The sequence below is a fragment of the Lemur catta genome, chromosome 14 (genome assembly GCF_020740605.2).
Source record: "Lemur catta isolate mLemCat1 chromosome 14, mLemCat1.pri, whole genome shotgun sequence".
In the NCBI taxonomy this organism is placed as follows: Eukaryota; Metazoa; Chordata; class Mammalia; order Primates; family Lemuridae; genus Lemur; species Lemur catta.
Genome location: NC_059141.1, coordinates 16713641 through 16736625, shown reverse-complemented (window position 1 = coordinate 16736625; position 22985 = coordinate 16713641). Strand labels below are relative to the sequence as shown.

The 22985-nt window shown below is 34.8% G+C and overlaps 1 protein-coding gene across 2 annotated transcripts in view; it reads left to right on the top strand.

Moving 5' to 3' along the window:
- MXI1 (MAX interactor 1, dimerization protein) overlaps positions 1-22985 on the top strand; it is a 71880-nt gene that overhangs the window by 20038 nt on the left and 28857 nt on the right. For both annotated transcript variants that reach the window (XM_045569071.1, XM_045569072.1), the window contains exon 3: positions 16036-16065. In XM_045569071.1, coding sequence (XP_045425027.1) covers positions 16036-16065 — 30 coding nt within the window. The remainder of the gene's footprint in view (positions 1-16035; positions 16066-22985) is intronic.

Genomic DNA, 22985 nt, shown 5'->3' with positions numbered 1-22985 from the left:
TGAAACATTAGAAATTATTTCTCCTTAGCCACTTATTTAAAATTTCTGCCTCATGGAAGTGTACAGGAGCTGAAGATCAAATTCCAATACTGGGGTATTTGGGAAATAGTGTTAATCCATTTTTAAGGGGGCACTTGTAGGCTTCCCTGTTAACTTTAAGCTTACTTTTGGATTTAATAAAGATTTTATTATACCCGTTACATAAAGTAAGAAGATTTATAGAAATTTCCATTTTTTCATCATCTGAAACAAGGAAAGGAATAGAGTTAATGAATGTATGTGTCTTATTTTTTCCCAGTGAAAAAGCTACCTTTGTGGAAGTTGCTGTTCCTGCTATACATCTTGAGCATTGATCATTGATATATGTCATAAAATGACATTTGTTTTTCTGACCATTGTAGCATCTTTAAGATACAATGGTAGTTGACTTTTTCAGGTATAACGTGATATTCCTGAAAAAATATTATTTTATAAATTTATGCTGAGCATTGACTCATAATATCAATCCTATATGCCCTTTCCCCTAATCCTTGAAATCTTATTTTCTCAGAAGTACAAAGGAGAGAAAATAAATGATATAATACGATATTACAAGTATGTACCTTGCAAATACCAATAATTTTATCATTTGGGATCCTTCTGACAGTTGGGAGGTGACCTATGATATATAATTGTTTTTTAAACACATGCTTGATAGTACTGTGGTCTTGGTCACAGCCTTCTGGCACACTTCCTAAAATCAGTCTTGCTAAGCTGTTACTGCTATTAGAGGACCTGGCTGCAATAGCTGTCTGGCTCATTGGGGAGCATCAGATAAGCTAAAATTCTCTGCTTTACTATTCGGTCTCACAACTGGAAAACCTCAAGTTCTGTCATCTTTAAAACTCTACTAGATGAGCCATGACTTCAGTGTAACACTGATTTCTTCCTCAATGTCTCTTGGATCTGCCTTCTTTTCTCTTACCTTCATTGCTATCCTCCTAATCTCAGATACCATCATCTCTCACCTGGACAACTACAGTAACCTTCTACCTGGTGTCCCTGCAACCATAATTCTCATGGATTATATTGGCTGGCCTTCTTTCACTTCCTTCAATATACCATGTTTCCTTCTACCTCAGGGTCTTTGCACATATTCTGTTCCCGCTGGGAATCATTTTTCCTCTCCCTTTGCCAAGTTATCTCTGTATAATAATACTACAACTTCAGCTCAATTATAACTTCGTCAGGGAAGCCTTTCCTCATCTGCCATAGTAGATCAGGTCTTCACATACTTCATGGCACCTCTACTTTTCCTTCATAGTGTTCATCACGTTTGTAGAAATACAGTTTCTACAATAGGATGTTTCTTATATTTGTGTCCTGTCCTCTGTGAGGGCAGGAGTTGAGTCCCTTCTGCTTAAACATTTATCCCCAATACCTATCACAGTGCCCTGTACACAGTAGGTGTTTCTTAAAGTAGTGGTCCCCAACCTTTTTGGCACCAGGGACCGTTTTCGTGGAAGACAATTTTCCACAGACTGGGGGGGATGGTTTCAGGATGGTTCAAGTGTGTTACATTTATTGTGCATTTTACTTTTATTATTACATTGTAATATATAATGAAATAATTATACAACTCACCGTAGGTTGGGGACCCCGTCTTAAAGAATAGGTTTTCAAACTCCAGGTAGTCTGTCTTACATAGAAACTGAGTTTCTTTTTTGTGCTAGGTACCATACTAGACTGGAAGGAGAAATGATGGAATAGTATGCAACTCCTGCTTTGGCAAACTCTGATTACTTTTATTCTAAGGGATGTTGATTGATAACACATTTGGAAAGGAAAAAAATATGTAGTATTTGAAGAATTAAAGTCTCCAAACTGTCAGTTCTTTTAAACAAGTATATTATAGTAGGGTGCAGAATACTACACTTAATTTTAAAGAACATTTATTGTCATCTTATGTCATGATAAAATGATACCAAAACTTGTATATTCAACAATCAAAAAGTCTATCATATATTGGTAGTAAATATTGATATGAGTCTATGACACATACATAGTAATTGCATTGTCTTAAGGTGACCTGGAAAGTCGTAACTAACCAATTTAATGCTTGAATTTCAAGTTGATACGTAATTTCTTTGTAGTGTCCTATGGATACTAAATCTCACAACAGTGGTAGTTCAGTTCTATCTTCAAAGATTGAGGGCATTAAAACACAAATAATTTTCCTGTTGCTTATAAGGCTTTAGTTTAACTTTTCTTAAACTACAGAGTAAAGAAATGTTTCAGTCTTATTAATATTTTAGAGGGAATTATTGTATTATATTTTCAGCTTTATATCCTTTCTGGCTGTTGTCTTCATGGATTTTTAGTTTTTTGGGGGGAGAGATGGTGATAAAATTCTTTTTATAGGATAGTTAATAGAGGATTTTTTTCCAGTAGTAATTTGAGATGTTTTATAATATCTTCTGGTTTTATCTGTTTGATGTATCTGTTCACAGAAGAATTAAATGAAGCCTTAGTTTCATGAAGTTTCTTTCTACTATCTACTATCTGATCAAGTCTGATGGATGAGGGAAGGCTTCTTCAGGTTGAACATTCTGCAGTCTTGCTTTCACTTACCTTGAACATTTCTTTATGTGCATAGTTACATATCTGTGGACATTATTTTTAATAATTATGTGAGATTATACTTCATGTATGTACCATAATTTATTAAGCCAGTCATCCATTGATGATTTAAGTTATTTTCGGATTTTTTTGTCATTCCAAACTGGGCTGTTATGAAAATCTTTCTACAGATACATTTGTATTTGTCCACCTAGATCCTTAGGGTAAACATGAAGAATTAGAATTGTTGGGTCAAGGGGTAGACTCCATCTTCACTGATGATAATAATAATAATTGTAACACCTTGCATTTAATATACTATGTGTACATAAAGTCCTTTAACATACATTATCATCTCATTTAGATTTCAGGACAGTTCTGTGAAGTAAAGTGGAATTATTTTCCCCATTTTTTGATGAGGAAACTAGACTGCTGTGTCAGGTAATTTCCACAGGTAGAACTAGAAGATGAGACAGATCCCTGGGATTTGTTTCTCCAGCATTAGCAAACAGCCTTTCGTAATAATATACTTAAAAACTAAGACTCAGTGACTGTAACTTGAAATTTTATGTGTTAGTGCTTTGCTTTTCTGCTGTCAAATGCCTGAAATGTGCTGCTGCTTTTAATGCCTTCTTGCCAGTACTATTTTTAACTCTCTGTGGTTTGCTTCCTTTTTCACCAGCTATTGAAACTGCTCTCTTGAAGGTAATTAGTAACCAAATTTATTGAATTTACATAGAATTGTTGCTATACCTGCTACTCTGCCATGAGGCCTGAGCTCCTTGAGGAACTTATGGTATATTTGGAAATAGATTATCTACATAAAATAGAACGGTAAATAATACAAGGCAGTAAGATGCTATAAACAGGGCCATTTTTGTGTCAGATGCAAAGTACAGAGAGTGAATTGTTTAAATTTATAGAAAAAGATTACAATATGTTATTGTAGGAATGCTATAGATTCACAATATACACTTGACCATTGGTTAACTTCAACATGCATTCAGGGAGATACAGGGATTTCATAACTTGGTGTTAGCACTAAATTCCTTACATTTTGTCTGAGGAACTGACTTCTTATAAGACAAAATATTTGGTTCAGTAGATAATTTTGTTATTAATGTTACTGCATACATTTCAGGGAATGTGTTACAGATTTTATTTCACTTGATGACATTGGATAAAAGGGTTTCCATGTGGTGCTTATTTCCTTGCCTTTGTTTATCAGGGGAAATATTTTTGATAGTTCTTTGAGAATACCATGTAAATACATTTTTGGAGGCTGAGTGGCCAGAGTCTTGAAGCCATTTGAAATGGGCATTTCTCAATTGTAGAGAGACATAATTTTAGTCTTTAGCAAGTCATATATTTTGATAAAGCAACTGATTTTCTTTTATTCTGATTTTGATTAATTAGGCAGGGACAATTTAGGATTCTCATTGTTTGAGAAACTGTAAAAAAACCTTTCCTTTTATGTAATAAAAGAGACTAGAAGGTAGTGTATAGTAAGTTTGCCTTGGTATTAGAAGACGTGAATTTTCAGGTGTTTAATTTTGATTCCACTATAGTCTTGTGTGATTGTGTATATCTTCTATATGAATAGCAGAACTAAAGTGATACAATATATAATATGTAAATTATATCTCAATAAACTGTTTAAAAAAAGATTGCCTGTTCTTATTTATTGCAGTAAGTTAATGGAAAGTCTTGAACATGTGACACGTGCTAAGAAGAACTGAAGGTAGACTGGGTGAATAAATATTATGCAGAGATTCCTTTAAGACTTGAAATAAACTGATAAGGGATGATGAGGAGGAATGTAGCCAGTTGGAAGATGGCACTTCCACTCCTGCACAGCTCCCAGAGCAAGGAGACTCAGTCATCCTGCTAGCCTCTCCTCCCATATTCCCTTTGAGGACCACCTTTTTGTGTGGTATACGTCTCTTAGAGACAATAAGATTCTTTGAAATAGTAATAGATGCATAATGTCTCTATAGGGAGGAACTGAATATATTAACAAAAATTAGGAGCAGCTTCCAAAAATGAGCTTTATATTTATTGGTAATGCTGTTAATTATAGTGCCATTCTTTTTTTTTTCCCAGCAAGTATTTACTGAATGTTTATTTCATGCCTCTTTCCTAAAACACTGAATTATTTAGGAAATCGCTGATATTTTCTCCATTTTAAAAGGTTTATAGAGTATTGTTCTGTAATAGAATGTGTTATAAACTGATGAGGTAGTCTGAATAATTAGTAGTTTATCATAAATGTCCTTTTTTAACTTTTGAAAATATGTTTAAGAGCAATCATTAACCTTCAGGATTCTCTGTAGTTGATTATTTCACAAATAATATATAACTTTAGTATGTATAAGATGCTTCTTAATTTCTGGTGGTACTAGGAATAGAAAGTGAACTAGTTATTTTAAATTCATTCTTAACATTTTAAAAAAGTAGTATATGTATATGATTTTAAAAGTCAATGGAAACTAAATAGCTTATAAAGGAATATAACAGTCCCCCTGCACTATCTCTCCTCATCTAATTTTTGCTTCCTACAGGTTACCACTTCTAGTATTTTAGCAGTTTCTTTAGCTGTTTGCCTCATATTTCTAAATAAAGTACATGAGAGCAAAATATTCCCCAAGGGAATGATGTTTTCAAATTATACGCTTCTTAGTAATTTATATTATTGTCTCCTACAATAAGGAATTGATGTTTTACTCTCATCCCTGAGTACTTTGTGGTAGATTATTGCCTCAATTTCATGATAAGGCTTAATTACTTTACTGAAGTATTTCCATACAACAAAATTCCCAAATTTTTAGTGTGTAATTCATGGACGTGATGTGTATACAGTCATGCAACCATCAACACAGTTATTATGTAGACAGTTTCTATCATCCAGTACGTTATCTCGTGACCCTTTACTATCTCTTCTCTCTTCACCTCTGGTCCCTGGCAACCTCTCATCTCTTTTCTGTTAGTGCAGTTTTACCATTTTTAGAATTTCATATAAGTTGAGTCATATCTGTATACTCTTGTGTATTACTTCTTCCATTTAGTATAATGTCTTGAGGTTCATTCATGTTCAGTATCAGTAGTTCAGTCCTTTTTATTGCTGAGTAATATTCCATTGTATGGCTTTATCATAATTTTTTATCCATTCATTTGTAGACATTTAGGTTGCTTATCATTTTTAGCTATGACAAAAATGTTATGAACTCTCATGAACAGGTCTTTTTGTGCATGTGTTTTCATTTCTCTTAGGTAAATACCTAAAGTGTAGTTGCTGGTTAAGTGTATATATAACTTTATAAAGAAACTGTCAAACTGGTTTCCATGGTGGCCATACCATTTTACATTCTTTAAAAAAATATATATATTTATTTATTTTTTAGAGACAGGGCATTACTCTGTCGCTCAGGCTGGAGTGTGGTGACTCACTGTAATCTTGAAACTCATGGACTCAAGCAACCCTCCTGTCTCAGCCTCTGTGCCACCTCACTCGGCTAATTTTTAAATTTTTATAGAGATGGGGTCTTGCTGTATTGCCTAGGCTGGTCTCGAACTCGTGGCCTCAAGCAGTCCTCCTGCCTTTGCCTCCCAGAGTGCTGGGATTACAGGTGTGAACCACTACACTTGGCCTCATTTTACTTTCTGACTAACAGTTTGTGAGACACGTCCTGGATAGCACTGGGTATTGTCAGTCTTCTTAATTTTAGCTATTCTAATAGGTATGTCATAGTATCTCACTCTGTTTTAATTTGCATTTTCCTTATATGACTAATGACCCTGAGCATCTTTTTATGTGCTTGTTTGCTACTGATACATCTTTTTTGGTGGAGTGTCTGTTCAAATCTTTTGCCTATTTTTTTTTTTTTTACTGAGTTGTTATTGAGTTGTAAGAGTTCTTTGTAAATTCTCTATACAAGTCTTTATTTCATGTCTTTTGTAAATATTTTTCTCCTACTCATTAGTTTGCGTTCATCATTTTCTTAACTGTCTTTTGAAGAGCAAAGTTTTTTGTTTTGATGAATTCCAATTTATCCTGTTTTTTTTTTATGGTTCATGCTTCTATGTGTTAGGAAATCTTTGCATAATTCAGGATCACAAAAATTTTCCTTATGTTTTCTTCTAGTAGTTTTATAGTATTAGGTTTTACATTTAGATTGAAGATTGATTTAGAGTTAATTTTTGTAGAAAGTGTGAAATAAGGGTTGAAGTTAATTTTTTTTTTTTTTTTGCCGATGGACCTCCAGTTGTTCCAGCACTATTTGTTGAAAAGTATGTAATACTTTCTACATTAAATTTCCTTGACACCTTTGTAAAAAATTAGTTAGCCACAGATGTGTGAGTCTATTTCTGGATTCTCTGTTCTATTCCCTTGATCTAAATATTCATCCTTACTCTAATACCATAGTGTTGGAATTACTGTAGTTTTTCTAATAAGTCATGAAATCAGGTAGTGAATGTCTTCCAACTTGGTTCTTCTTTTTCAAAAGTTCCTTTGGTTATTCTAGGTCTTTTGCATTTTTACATAAATTTTAGAATCAGCTTGTCAATTGCTACAACAAAGCCTATTGTAATTTTGATTGGGATTGCATTGGATCTATACATTAATTTAGGGAGACTTGACACACCTTAACTATTGAATCTTTTAATTCATGAACAAGGTATGTTTCTGTAATTATTTAGGGGTTTTTAATTTTCAGCAAAATTTTGTGGGTTTTTAGAGTGTGGGTCATGCACATACTTTGTTAAATTTATCCTTAAGTGTTCTTTGATGCTATTGTAAATGGCAGTTGAATTTGGCATGTTTATCTTGTAAACTGACTTTGCTAAACTCACTCCAGTAATTTGTATATTCCTTAGGATGTTCCAAATAGACAATAATGATGTTTGCAAATAAAGACCTTCTTTACTTCCTTTCCATTCTGTATGATATTTATTTTTCTTATATTATTTCACTGGCTGGGACCTCTAACCTGTAGTAACAGTGCTGAATAGAAGTGGTGAGAGTGGACATCTTTGCCTTTGTACTGATCTTGGAAAAAAAAATCTATTCTTTTACCATTGAGTATGATAACTGAAGTTTTGCCTAGATACCTTTAGGTTGAGGAAATTCCTTTCTTTCCTAATTTGCTAAGAGTTTTTATCATGAATAGATGCTAAATTTTATCAAGTGCTTTTTCCACATCTGTTGAGATAATACTGTGGATTTTCTTTTTATTCTGTTAATATGGAGGATTACATTGATTTTTTTATATCAAAATATTAAAGGGGGTACAAATGTTATTGTTACATGGATACCTTTTATAATGCTTACGATGACGCTTTTAGTGTGCTCATTACTAGAATAGTGTTCATTGTACCCAATAGCTAGGTTTTTAACCCCTCCTTTCACATTAATTTTTGAAGCTTAAATCAACCTTGCATTACTGGAATAAACCCTACTTGGTCATGTTGTATTTTGTACTACTGCTGTACTGATGCTAACAACCCACAGTTAGCACAGACTCCACAGGTTTAATAGTTTAGTTTCCAACATGTCTGTCCTTACCACAAATGCCAGCCACAGTGTAAGAGTCCTCGGGTCCCCCTGACTTCTGACCAACTGGCTATAAATTCAGAGGTTCTCACATCCCCCTCAAGTTTAATAATTCAGTAGAACTACTTGTAGAACTCAGGAAAGTGCTGTACTTATGTTTTTTTATAAATGGTACAGATCAGGACCAGCCAAATCAAGAGACACATAGGGTGAGGTCTGGGAGGGTCCTGGACATGGAGCTTCTGTACCCTCTCTGCATGGAATCAGGATGCATTACCCTTCTAGCACATCACTGTGTTCACCAACCAGGAAGCTTACCCGAGTCTCAGGTTCCAGAGTTTTTACTGGGATATTATTACATAGACAGGAATCATTGAATCATTGGTCATAAAATTGTCAACCCCTAGCACCTCTTCACTTCCTAGTGGTTGGGCCAGTCTCAGTGACTCAAAGCCCAACCCTCTAATCACATGGTTGGTCTTTCTGGCATAACCAACGCCCATTCTAGGTCATCTTAGCATAAACTTAACATTTGGTCCAAGGGCCCACCACAAATAACTAAGACATTCCTAACTGCTTGGAAAATTCCAAGGTTTTAGAAGCTCTTTCCCAGGAACTAGGATATTTTCTATATGTTGTTGGGTTTGATTTGGTAATACTTTGTTCAGAATTTTTGTATCTGTATTTATCAGAGATTAATTAGTGTACTTTTTTGTTTTTCCATGTAATTTCTTTGTCAGGTTTTGGTATCAGGCTAATACTGGCCTCATAAAATGAATTGGGAGTGTTCCCTCTTCTTCTGTGTTTTGGAAAGATTTTTGTAGGATTGGTTTTATTCCTTAAATGCTCGGTAAAATTTGTTAATGAAGACTTACAGATTTGAGGTATTTTTGTGGGAAGGTTTTTTTTTTTTTGAGTCAGAGTTTCACTCTGTTCCCCAGGCTAGAGTGCCATGGCATCAGCCTAGCTCAAACTCTTGGGCTCAAGTGATCGTTCTGCCTCATGCCTCCGGAATAGCTGGGACTACAGGCATGTGCCACCATGCCTGGCTAGTTTTTTGTATATATTTTAGTTGTCCAGCTAATTTCTTTCTATTTTTAGTAGAGACAGGGTCTCGCTCTTGCTCAGGCTGGTCTCGAACTCCTGAGTTCAAATGATCCACTCACCTTGGCCTCCCAGAGTGCTAGGATTACAGACGTGAGCCACCGTGCCTGGCCTGTGGGAAGGTTTTTTAAGAATTACGAATTCACTTTCTTTAATAGATGCAAGGCTATTCATAGTTTCTTTTTCTTCTTTAGTCAGTTTTGGTAATGTGTATCTTTCAAGAAATTTGTCCGTATCATCTAAGTCATTGAATTTAAATGATATGGATAAATACCATTGGCATAAAGTTGTTCATAATATTCTCATCCTTTTGATATGTGTAGGATCTGTAGTGATGCATAATACAGTCTTTAATTACTAATACTGGTTTTTTTGTTTTTTTCATCAGCCTTAGAAGTAGTCTATCAATTTTATTGATTTTTTTTTTAAATAAAGTCACTGTTCAGTTTCATTAATATTCACTGTTGTTTCCCTTTTTCTATTTTTAAAATTTGTATCCTTGGTTTTATTACTTTTTTCCTATAGAGTTTCTCAACCTCAATACTAATGACATTTTGAGTTAGATAAATCTGTTTTGTGCATAATAGGATGTTTGGCAGCATCCTTGGCATCTCCTTACAGAATGCTAGTAGCTTCGCCTAGAAGTGATAACCAAAAATGTCTTCAGACATTGCCAAATGTCTCTTGGTGGGCACTTTGCCCACAGTTGAGAACCATTGCTCAACAACTTCAGTTTTGTTTGTTCCTTTTTCTAGCTTCTTAAGGTAGAATCTCAGATCAATGATTTTTGACCCTCCACCCCCAAACATAAAGACTTCAACCTAAATACTTTTCTCTAAGCACTGCTTTAGCCATAGCTAACAAATTATTTTATGTTGTGTTTATCATTCAGTTGAAAATATTTTCTAATTTGTGATTTGTTCTTTGATTTATGATGACATTGTTTCCTTCCTCTTTTGGGGTTAAGCTCCTCTTTTTCTAGCTTCTTAAGGAGAAAGACTATTGATTTTTGACCCCTTTTCCTCTACTATAAGTATTTAAAGCTAAACATTTCTCTCTAAGGATGCTTTAGCTACATCCAGTAAATTTTGATATGTTGTGTTTTTATTCAGTTCAGAATATTTTCTCATTTCTCTGCAATTTGTTCTTTGATTTGTGGTTTATGTTCCAAATATTGGAATTTTTCTAATTATCTAACTGTTACTGACTTCTAATTTAATTCCATTGTGGTTAGAGAACTTACTGTTATGATTTAATTACTTTTAAATTTATTAAAAGTTATTCTTTGCAAAGTGCATATCTTAGAGGTGTTTATGTAGTATGTCATAAAATTTGTCAGAAACTTAAGTCAGGGTGTTTGCCATATTTGAAATATGAATTGATTTTCACATAGTTTGTATTTTTTTGGTTATTGAAGTAAAATGTACATACAAAAAAGTATACAAATCCTATGTACAGCTTAATGAATTTTCACAAAAGTGAAGAAATAGAATATCATAAACTCTTCTCAGAAGCCTCTCTGCTCTTTTCCAGTCACTGTCACCCCCTCCCTGAGGTAACCGCTATTCTAACTTTTTATATCATAAATCAGTTTTGCCAGTTTTGACCTTTTATGAATGAAGTTATGCAGTATGTACTTTTTTGTATGCATCTGGCTTTTTTCATTCAACATTATGTTGAAATTATGGAGATGAATCCATGTTTTTGCATGATAGTTTGGTATATATTAGTTTGGTATGTGCCTATGAGTAGAAATGCTGAGCCATAAGGTATGTGTGTATTCAACTTTGATATGTGCATTTTAAGGAAGAAGATTGTTGATTGTAGTTATTGTCATGTATCCTTTTTGGATACCTTTTATGGGCTTAGTTATTGTGGTTATGTTTTTGTCACTGTTACGGTAGAAGCAATACATTTATTATGAGGTATTTTTCCTAAAACTTTGTAGTATTCCAAATTTTACTGTCTTTAATGTTTTTTTAAAATGAGGTGTACCTTTTGATGGAATCAAATGTACAAAACTACCATTCTGAAAGACTAATAATAAATATAAATAGAAGTTTTACTGTTCTAATTCTAGTAGATTTCTTTCTCAACCTCTTTTAGGTATATACTTGAAAGACCACTGCTCTACTATAGCTGAAATTTTTCTTTTTTTCTTGCGCTTTGAGTATATTGTAAGCTTTAGGATACCAGTTAGAAGATATTCATTTAGCTTCATAGAATGTATTCTTTTCATTGTGTGGAGGACAGCATCCGTGAGGCACTTTAGGATTAGAAACTAACTGAAATGAAAATGTTAACAACTTCGAGGTTGGCTCATTAATTCAGCAAAGATAGAGGTCTTTTCTTTAGAAGAAAGTATTAATTCTAAGAATGGTGGCTTTTATTTTCCTTCCACGGCAGCACTACTCTTGACCCAAACTGTACCATTTTGTGCAGTTTCAATTCTATGCTTCATTTCATTGACGGCCACCAAACTACACCCTAAAGAATTAGAAGTTATGTGTTAGACCTATGTTGTAGTCAATGAAAAGTCACATACGTGGTTGAGATAATGACTCCCATTCAAATAGGGAATACATTAGGATGTCTCTCTTAAGGGGATGTTATTTGTTAAAAAGATTACCTGTGATTCAATGATAAATTGATAGAAAGGTCTTTCTCTCTGTCCTTGGAAGTTGTTAAGCGTTCAGAATAAGGGTGTCTGAAAGGAAGACAGTTCATTAGTGTTTGCTCTCAGAGGTGCATTTTATTTGGAGAAGAAAAGTGGGCTAACCAGATGGATTATTCAGAACATCTCAACCTTACAGGGAGTTTATCATAATTGAATATTTCAGTGGTGCCTTATTGGAAGGACTTAGTTGGACTAAAAGGCTCAGAGAAGCAAAGGGGTTGTTTCTGAGTGTGCTAGTGTGTGATACGTTTAATTACTTGTTTATTGCCAGCACTGTTTGGATTATTATTTTCTCTATATACATATGTAATTAGGCATCTTTCTCACTGTCATAGTCCTAAACCCTGTATTGTCCTCATAGCTGACTAAATGATGTGGCTTCAGTCACCTGTCTTTTCTTTCATTTTTCTCTTTTCAGCATTATGGTTGGTTGTTTGCTTATTTCCAGACTAATTTTTTTTTTTTTTTTTGAGACAGAGTCTCGCTCTGTTGCCCTGGGTAGAGTGCAGTGGCTTCATCATAGCTCACTGCAACCTCCAGCTCCTGAGCTTAAGCGATCCTCTTGCCTCAGCCTCCCAGAGTGCTAGGATTACAGGTGTGAGCCACTGTGCTTGGCCTACTTCCGGACTAATTCTAAGTGTTATCGAGAACCTATCAATTTGTTGTCCCATGTAGTATACTTAATAATGTTCTGGGTGGTATATTTTTAGTCTTGTAAAAAATAGTAAAAATACTAACAGTAGCTAATATTTATTGAATACTTATATGCTAGATGCTTTTTCATATTTTTCTCTAATTCTCTCAGTAACCCAACCAAAGTATAGTGTAATGTGCCAGTTTTACAAATGAGGAAACTGAATCAGAGAGGTTAAATAGTGTGTCCTAATGTTACACAGCTAGTGTGAGTGACAGAGTTAATATTAAACTCAGGACTTTTTCCCTCTAACACTATGGGTTTTTAAACTCTGTATACATTTTTCTGTGATTTTGCTTTGGACTTCACAACTCTGCTTGTTTACTTATCTTATTTCTTTCACTTGGAATGGCATCTCTTTAGCAGTTCCAGAATCTGTTTATATAGTACATGTACCTGTCACTTAAGCCCCAGACCAAATGCTACCTTTTTCTAAAATTTTCCTTATAGCTCCGTTTGGAAGTAAACTCTGCCTCCTTTGAACTCCCATGACACTTTATACCTTTCTTTGTATATTTATTTTGCCTTGAGTTATAATTACTCCTATACATGTCTTCATTTACCAACTGGAGACTGTCTTTGATTTCCTGTAGCCTAAGAAAGGCTTGAACATTGAAGGTACTCTCAGTGTTTGTTGATTAGACATTATAGGCAAAAACTCATCAAAATAGGAGTAAACACTATTCATGCATTTAAAAGATTGGAAGAACATGGCAAGATGGTAATGATTAGTATATTTCTGATCATTTTTGTCTTGTTATTTGAAAATGTTGTTAAATTTTGCTGGTGGTATAGCTAAATGTGGCATGCATTTCCTGGTTTGGTGGAAAGGTTTATATTCTTAGCTGTTTTTTTTTTTTTTTTTTTAAAGATAAATAATAAAGAAAAGTCTGTTTGACAGAGGTAGGAAGAACCTGCTGTTTTAATTTTGTTCACAGCAGTGGGTCAGATTATGTTCTTTTGGAGCTAGCTTTGATAATAGACTCAATATAATATTGGAATTCAACAATTGGTTGTTGTTGGATATATTATCTCTTGCATTTATGGCTATTGGTGGGATTGCCAGACTGTTTAGAATAAGTTTATGGTAAACAGTCTGCTCTTCTCTAAATATAATGTTTCCATTTATTACTTACTCTAGTATTTTACATGTGCATTGTCTTTTGTTTTTGTTATCCTTAGTTTTCAGTAAGGCAATTAAACTAAAACTTATTCAACCAAGAGGGGGTGGGAAATCTCATTATTGATAACCCATTCAAATTTTGAATGATACTTTTTCTTTTAAATCTCTTAAAATATGCCTTTTCTCTGTTCTAACTTACTGATTTACTTTAACACTTTATTCAAACAAAAAAAATTTAACAATCAAAACTTTTAATAAATACTTATATGGTGATAGAGGTTTTATTGTCATTTATTTATTGAGTTTTGAGCTGAGTCTCTGTTAAAATACAAGTTCTGTGGTTTTATAGTTTCTTCCGTCTGAATTGTACATAAATTTGCTGTTAATTTGGCTGAACTCTTGAAACATCCTACGACTCTTTATACCTACTTTGAGGAAGAAATCCTTTTATTAAGATAATCTCTTTAAAATGAACATCAGTCTTTTTCATCCCATGTCACTTGGATTTTATGGAACTGATAATAAAGCAAAAAATGGACAGGAGACAGTAACTCACGTCTTTGGCTCTTGAACTAGGATAGTGGGTAAAATTTCTCCAAATTATGAGGTTGGCAAAAATATTCCTATTGTCTAGGTTTGGGAATCTGGTTATTAAATATCCATTGGAATAATATGTCAGGTTAAAGCAAATCAGTGATGTAATATTCTGAAGGCATTTGATGTTAACCAGAATATATAAAATGATGAAAGTTTTAGTTCTTGTGACAGAAACTTAAATTCTCCTTTATAAAATTTCTGTTGTTGTAAATGCTAAATTATAGCAAAAGTAACGTGTATTCATTCAAGGGAACTAGGATACCAATTCTAGTAGTAGCTAACTTTATGTAGAGTTTATTATATTTTGCTGTTAAGTGATAATAGAAATCATACGAGGCAAGTACTGTTATTTTTCCTATTTCATAGAAGAGGAAAACAAGCTTGGAGAAATGAAGGGACTTTACCAAGGCCACACAGTATTTGAATCTAGTCAGACTGGCCTTAGAGTCTGTGTTCTTAACCTATATTCAGTATTGCTTCTGACCATGTGGTTAAGAATTTGGAGTTGTAAGATAGATCTGGGCTTAAATTATGGCTGCTGCTTACACTCTCAGGACAAGAGTATGTCTCTTGACATCTCTGAGCTTCAGTATTCTTATTTATAAAACAAAGGTGGTTTTAGGGATAAAATGATATGATACATGTTAACTGCTTAGCCTACTGTTTAGCAGGCACTGTGCTTATTCAGTAGGTGGAAGTATTATGACAAATACTGAAAAGTGGCTGGGCGAGGTGACTCATGCTGTAATCCTAGCACTTTGGGAGGCCGAGGCAAGTAGATTACCTGAGGCCAGGAGTTTGAGACCAGCTTGAGCAAGAGTGAGACCCCGTAGCTACTAAAAATAGAAAAATTAGCTGGACTTGGTGGCACATGCCTGTAGTTCCAGCTGTTAGGGAGGCTGAGGCAGGAGGATCGCTTGAGCTCAAGGAATTTGAGGTTGCAGTGAGCTAATGATGATGCCACTGCACTCTACCCAGGGCAACAGAGCGAGACTCTATCTCAAAACAAACAACCCCCAAAAACCTGAAAAGCAACACAAAAAATGTCATCAAAAGAAAACAATCATTTCTATATTGTCCAGTCTTGTAAATCTTGTTTCTTGATCTTACTAATGTATCTTCTTTTCTTTATTTATATTCATATATTTTCTTCCTTGCATAGCTGCTTTTTGTTATTATATATGTCACACAAAAGGCAGGCAGTCTTGGATTTGCCTGTGTCACTTAGCAGTTAAGGCAAGGCTGTTTTAGCGTCTGTGCTAGCCAAAGTTTTTTTTTCTGTGTTTAGGAATGGGTAAGTGGAGATAGAGGAGGACATAGAAGTACACATACCTTTTTCTTTTCTTTTTAAACAAAAATGGGATTACGTTTAAGTTAAAACTTCTGATACAATGTCTATAGATCAACAAAATGCAGGATGCTAGAAGTAGGCAGAAGCAAATGTGCTAGTATTAATTTTCATAAAATAACAATGAACTCCCATTGTTAACTGAAAACACCATATCCTAATGAACAATCCTGATGAATGTAGACTGTTTCCTCTTGATGAGTGAGATCGTCAAAGTGTGACCATATATTGCATTGTTAAATAAATTTACAGGGTGTGTGGTATAGTAGTAACTAAACTAATCCCCCTTTCTATAGCCTTAGCAACAAACCATGGCTAATGCTCTTTTTTTTTTCCTTTTTAGATCTACACACAATGAGCTGGAAAAGAATCGGTGAGTCAGTGATGAGGTGCAGCTTTTAATTATGTTTAGTTAGATGTTCTGAAAATTTGGGTTTTGACCTGGCTTTATCACTCAATAAGCTTGTTTATTGGTGTAAGCCATTAATTTTTTGGAATCTTGGTTGCTTAGTCTGTAAAATGAAGAGTGTATGTTCTACCACATAAAAATATTGGGAGGATAAAATTTGCTAATAAATATGAAAATGTCTACCATAGTCCCAGGCATATTTTCAATGCTCTGTGTATGATTGTCATTCAACAAACGTTTATTGGGAGCCTACTATGTGCCAGGGCTTGTTCTAGAATTCATTCATTAATGATGATTGGAAAGTACCATGATTCAGTAGTACAAGCACAGGCCTCCAGATTGGGACATCTGAGCTTAAGTCCTGCCTATGTTTGTAAATTAGCTGTGGGACCCTGGGCAAATCACTGGCCCTCTCTAGGTCTCTGCCTAGAGACTAGCCAGATGGGCTAGAACTCCAAGGCCTTTCCATTGCTAAAATAATTCATAAAAAAAAAGCAAACTCATTATTTTACCAGTGAAAATAATGTACTAGTGCATATATAGTTGTAATTTTATTTTTCAAATTTGTAGCCCTATCATGATTCTGATATATATGTATTGGCTCCAAAATATGACTTAAACAGTAAACTTATACTATCTAAACGGGAAGAAGTAAATATATTTTTAAAGCTTATTTGAATTTTGAGTTTAGGTATAGCTGCCTTTATTTCTGTCCCTGAAAACAGGTTAAATTGTGATAGGGTTATGGTTTACATATGGTCTTCTTAAAGGATAAGGTTTCTGAAGAGTAGGTAGTAAACGTGACAAATTGGAGGGCATTGAATTTTTCTTTCTTTGTAATTTATCATTCATTCATTCATGCATTCAACAAATATTTATTAAGCATGAACTATATGTCAGTGCTAGGCAGACAGAATGCTTTACATGGGAAATATAGGAGTGTGTAAGATAGTTTCTGTCCTTGAGGAACTCAGAGTTATGTAGGTAATTAAACTACTGTAAAATGTGTAAGTATGGTAATGGAGAAGCAGAGGGTACTAGAGGATACTGAAAGATTATTTTGGAAGGTCACCTGATTCCCCTTTGAAGGGAATCTTGGCAGGCTCTGCAGAGGATGGTGAGTGAGCACTGTATGCCAGGGAAACTACAGGATGGTCAGTATGAGCGTAAAAGATTGTAGCATTAAGTAAGCCAGGCCAGATGTTGAAGAGTCTTGTCAATTTTGCTGAAGAGTTTGAACTTTTCCTGAAACTCATAGGGAACAATGGAATGATTTTAAGATGGATTTTCATGTGATCAGCTTTGTATTTTGGAAAGGTCACTTTGCTTACAGTGTGAAGAATTGATTGGTTGGAATGAGGGATATCAGAGACATGAAAATCCTTTTGAAGGCTATTGCAGTAATCTGGGTATGAGATGATGGTGGCTGTAGAGACAGAAGTAGACAAAGAGTATGGAATAGAATCAATAGAAATTGGGTATTAGTTGGCTGTAGATAGTTAAGTTTTAGATGGTATTACCATTTACTGAGAAAAGGAATATAGAACAAGATTGGGAGAGAACATGAGAATCGTAGGAATAAAATATTCTCTTTTTGATATAGAGATTAGATTTATAACCAACAAACTGGAATTGTCTGCACCACCTATTTTTCACAAACCGAGATCTCATGACCTCCAGCTTTTTTTTTTTTTAATAGATTGACTAGCCCAGCTGCCTCATTGCAGATGAGTTTAAATGTCATCCTCTTGAAAGGGCTTAGCATAGTCTTTCAGGCAGACTTAGTGGCTTTTACCACTTTGCACAATGCTCTGTTCATATCTCCTGTTGTAAGACTGATTAGGTAACATTGTAATTATCTGTTCATATGTCTCTTTCTGCCAAATGACTGTGACTACAAGAATACTTTTCGGTTCAATTTTTTAATCCCCAGTGCCTAGCGTTTGGTGCACGTACAGTAGATGATGGCTTTAATATTGAGCGAAGGATAAAACTGGAGCTCACAGTCCAGTGGTCTAGTCAAAGATTTTGTTAGTTAGTGGCAAAGCAGTTCAGCAGGAGATCTTCCATTTTAAAGACTCTTTTTTCTGCCTTATATTTCTGGTATATTAAAGATCTGGAGGGATTAAAGGAAGTATCTGACTAGTTAAACATAGCAAAAAAGACTAAGAAATGACAGCTCTGAGGATTCTAAAAGTAAAACCTTATATTGGAGTTTACTCTAAATTAGAGCATAGAGTATATTTTGGGCCACCTGGGTTAAATGCTGATAAATATGTGGCTTTTATAATTATTTCACCCACTGGATGTGCTCCTTGAGAGACCCCCTTTGGAAACCTGACAAAAACCTTTAACACTGGAATAAAGAGACTTTTTTTTAGTAATTATTTGGAATGGAGCTTTGAAGTCTTTGATTATATTTTGTTTCGTGCATTTTGCATATTCATTTCTGACTTACTGATAACTTTTTAAAAAAACCTCACAGAGGTGTTATGTGTATCACCCATAGTATTACTTTGATATGCACTATAAGTTGTTTAATCTAGTATCTGACTGTGGCACAGGTATAACACATATATGTGGGTTTTATTACCTGGGCTGTATGTAATCTCCAGTAAAGGTCTTTTGTTCCTATTTTATTTACTTAAATCTAAGACTTTCTGACTAGTTTCCTTCCATACTTCACTTAAGGCATGGTTACCTATACTCTTCTGATAGCCCTAGAAGGGCTAATAGACATTCTTTATTACTTAAATTATTTGTTTCTCCCTCTGCCTTCTTTTCCTCCCTTTTTTCTCCCTCTCACCCTCACTTCCCTGAATGAAAGTTGATACACAATTAACTTTTCCAAGATGTATTTGTTTTTAAAAGGGGTTTTATCAATATTAATAAAACTCTAGTAGCATATGTTGGAGGGTTAGTGCCAGAGGAAAAATCAAATTTAATAACCCATACCCTACTCTGAAAAGTTACCAGCTGTTATCTGGAAAAAACAAAAATTTTGGTACACAAGAAGATTTAAAGGGGGTGGGAAGATGTTTTAGCCAAATAGTAAGAAGGCAGCATAGGAATATTTAAAAAATTTAAGCCTATATTGTTACTGCATTTTTTAGACCCCCACCCAGTCCTTTTTACCAAGGCAACATTTTTATTTGATTTCTTAAAGAAAAAAAAGTTAACCTAGCTTTGGGATCCTATAGTATAAATAGAATTTTGGCTTTACCTTTCATCTGCCTCTGAGTGTGATCTTATATGAAGAAAGTAACTCATTATCAAAAGGGTGATTTAATTTTGTCTTCATTCTGAAAAGACATTTTTGAAGTAATTCATATTCTTTAAATTTTGCCACTGTAAATATAACATATTCATGTCAGAAATTGCTTTTTTCCTTTTTAGCTTGGTTCTAAAATCTTGCATATAAAGCTTCTCTGAGTTGGTGTTTTTTTACCGGGGCAAATGCAGTGAGAATTAGAATAGGTGATTTTAAATTGTTAGTGAATGGCAGAGTAATTCCAGATGGCTGTCTTAAATAAAGCCCTAAGATCGTTGAAGCCCTGGGGTCTGGCCTTGAGGAGATAATAGCCCACAAATGTTGAGATTGGTATTTCCAGATCTCAGAGGGAATCCTAAGGGTGGAGATTTGAGGTATAGCAGGCCCAGAGTAGTTTGCTTTGACCCACAATTACCCCAGGATGCCTACAGACTGTTAGGGAGCTTTACGTAGTTTCAGGACTGATACTACCTAAATTCAGATTCAGGAGGTAGAGGTGAAGGTGGAGGGGAAGGAGAATACCTTTAGATGTATTTTGGTTTGTTAGGAGGAAAAAACAAGATTGGTTTGCAGAACTTTCATTACAACTCTTATCTAGCAGTACTTTAAGGGTATTTGCTTACATTATAGACAAGTTATGGAGTTAGGGAAACCAAACCTTTATTGTAGGTTTCAAATTAACCTATAACTGAAGCTGGATTAAAAGTCTAGAGTTTTGGATTGGGTCCTATGATTTCATATGAGAAGTTTAGTTAGAAGCTCTTAGCCTTGTTTTATTACTAAGACACAAAGGGTATTAGCATGTCTCAATATGAAAATACCTTAGAGTAACTTCCTCAGCCTAATAAAGAGCACTTACGAAAAACCTACAGCTGATATGCAGTGATGAAAAACTGAATGTTTTCCCTCTAAGATCAGGAATAAGACAAGGATGTCAGCTTTCATGGCTTATACTCAACGTTGTACTGGAGGTTCTATCCAGGGCAATTAGACAAGAAAAAGAAATAAAAGGCTTCCAGATTGGACAGGAAGAAGTAAAACCATTTCTATTTGAAGCTCTCATAATCTTATGCATAGGCATACTTCATTTTACTGCGCTTTGCAGTTATTGCATTTTTTACAAATTGAAGGTTTGTGGCAACCCTACATCAAGCAAGTCTATCAGTCCCATTTTTCCAACAGTACCTCCTGTCTCTGTGTCACATTTTGGTAATTCTCACAATATTTCTAACTTTTTCATTACTATTATATCTGTTATGATGATCTGTTATCAGTGATCTTTGATGTTACTGTTGTAATTGTTTGGGACACCATGAACCGTGCCCATATAAGATGGCAAACTTAATCGATAAATGTTGAATGTGTTCTGACTACTCCACTAACCTGCCATTCTCTGTCTCTTTTCCTCTCCTCGAGCCTCCCTATTCCCTGAGACACAGCAATATTGAAATGAAGCCATTTAGTAGCCCTACAATGGCCTCTAAGTATTCAAGTGAAGAGTTACATGTTTCTCACTTTAAATCAAAAGCTAGAAATGATTAAGCTTAGTGAGGAAGGCATGTCAAAAGCTGAGATAGGCTAAAAGCTAGGTCTCTTGTGCAAAACAGTTAAATTGTGAATACAAAGGAAAATTTCTTGAACGAAATTAAAACTGCTACTCTGGTAAACATAAAAATTATAAGAATACAAAACAGCCTTATTGCTGTTATGGAGAAGGTTTTAGTGATCTGGTTAGAAGATAAAAATAGCCACAACATTTCCTTAAGCCAAAGCCTAATCCATAGGAAGGCCCTAACTGTCTTCAATTCAGTGAAGGCTGAGAGAGGTGAGAAACCTGCAGAAGAAATGTTGGAAGCTAGCAGAAGTTGGTTCCTTAGGTTTAAGGAAAGAAGCCACCTCCATAACACAAAAGTGCAAGGTGGAGCACCAAGTATTGGTGCAGAAGCTGCAGCAAGTTATCCAGAAGATCTGGCTAAGATAATCAATGAAGGTAGCTACGCTAAACAACAGATTTTCAATGTAGATGAAACAGCCTTCTATTGGAAGAAGATGCCATGTAGGACGTTCATAGGAGAGGAGAATTCATACAGAAGAGAAGTCAATGCCTGGCTCCAAAGCTTCGAAGACCAGGATGACTTTCTTGTTAGGGGGCTAATGCAGCTAGTGACTTAAAGTTGAAGCCAGTGCTCATTTACCATTCTGAAAATTTTAGGGCCCTTTAGAATGATGCTAAATGTACTCTTCCTGTGTTCTATAAATGCAACAACAAAGCCTGGATGACAGCACATCTATTTACAGTGTGGTTTACTGAATATTTTAAACCCACTGTTGAGATCTACTACTCAGACAAAAAGATTCTTTTCACAATGTTACTGCTCATTGACAATGTGCCTGTTCACCCAAGAGCTCTGATGGAGATGTACAAGGAGATCAATGTTGTTTTCCTGCCTGCTACCAGAAACATTTATTTGCAGCCTATGGACCAAGGAGTAGTATTGACTTTCAAGTTTTCTTATTTAAGAAATACGTTTTGTAAGGCTATAGCTGCCATACATAGTGATTCTTCTGATGGATCTGAGCAAAGTAAATTGAAAACTTTCTGGAAAAGATTCACCATTCTAGATGTCATTAAGAACAGTAGTGCTTCATGGGAGGAGGTCAAAATACTGACATTAACAGGAATTTGAAAGAAGTTGATTCCAACCCTCATGGATGATTTGGAGGGGTTCTAGACTTCAGTGGAGGAAGTAACTGTAGATGTGGCAGAAATAGCAAGAGAATTAGAAGTGGAGCCTGAAGATGGGACTGAATTGCTGCAGTCTCATAGTCAAACTTGAATGGTTACAGAATGTCAATATCTTTAAAGTATGTCTATATAGAAAATCCTAAGCAAAAACTACGAGAGCTTATAAACGAATTTAGCAAAGTTGCAGGGTATAATATTGATACACAAAAACCAGCTGTGTTTCTGTACACCAACAATGAGCAATCCAAAAATGGATTTAAGAAAACAACTTTATTTATGATAGCATCCAAAAGAATAAAATACCTAAGAATAAATTTAACCATGAAAGACTTGTACACTGAAAACTACAAAACACTGTTGAAAGAAATTAAAGAAGACCTAAATAGAAGGAAAGACATCTCATGTTTATGGATTGGAAGACTTAATGTTGTTAAGTTGGCAGTAGTCCCCAAATTGATCTACAGATTCAACACAGGCCCTTTGAAAGTACCAGCTTTCCTTTTTACAGAAACTGACAAGCTGATCCTAAAGTTTATATCGAAATGCAAGGTACCCAGAATAGCCAAAAACAATCTTGAAAAGAATAAAGTTGGAAGACTCACACTTCCTGACTTCAGATCTTACTACAAAGCTACACTAATCAAGACAGTGTGGTACTGATCAAAGAACAGACTTACAGATCAGTGGAATAGGGTCGAGATCCAGAGATGATCCCTCACATTTGTGGTGAACTAATTTCTGACAAGGGTCCAAAGAGAATTCCGTGTCTTTTCAGCAGTGCTTATACAACTGGATACCTACATACAAAATAATGAAGTTAGATCCCTATCTCACACCATACACAAAATCAACTCAAAATGGATTATT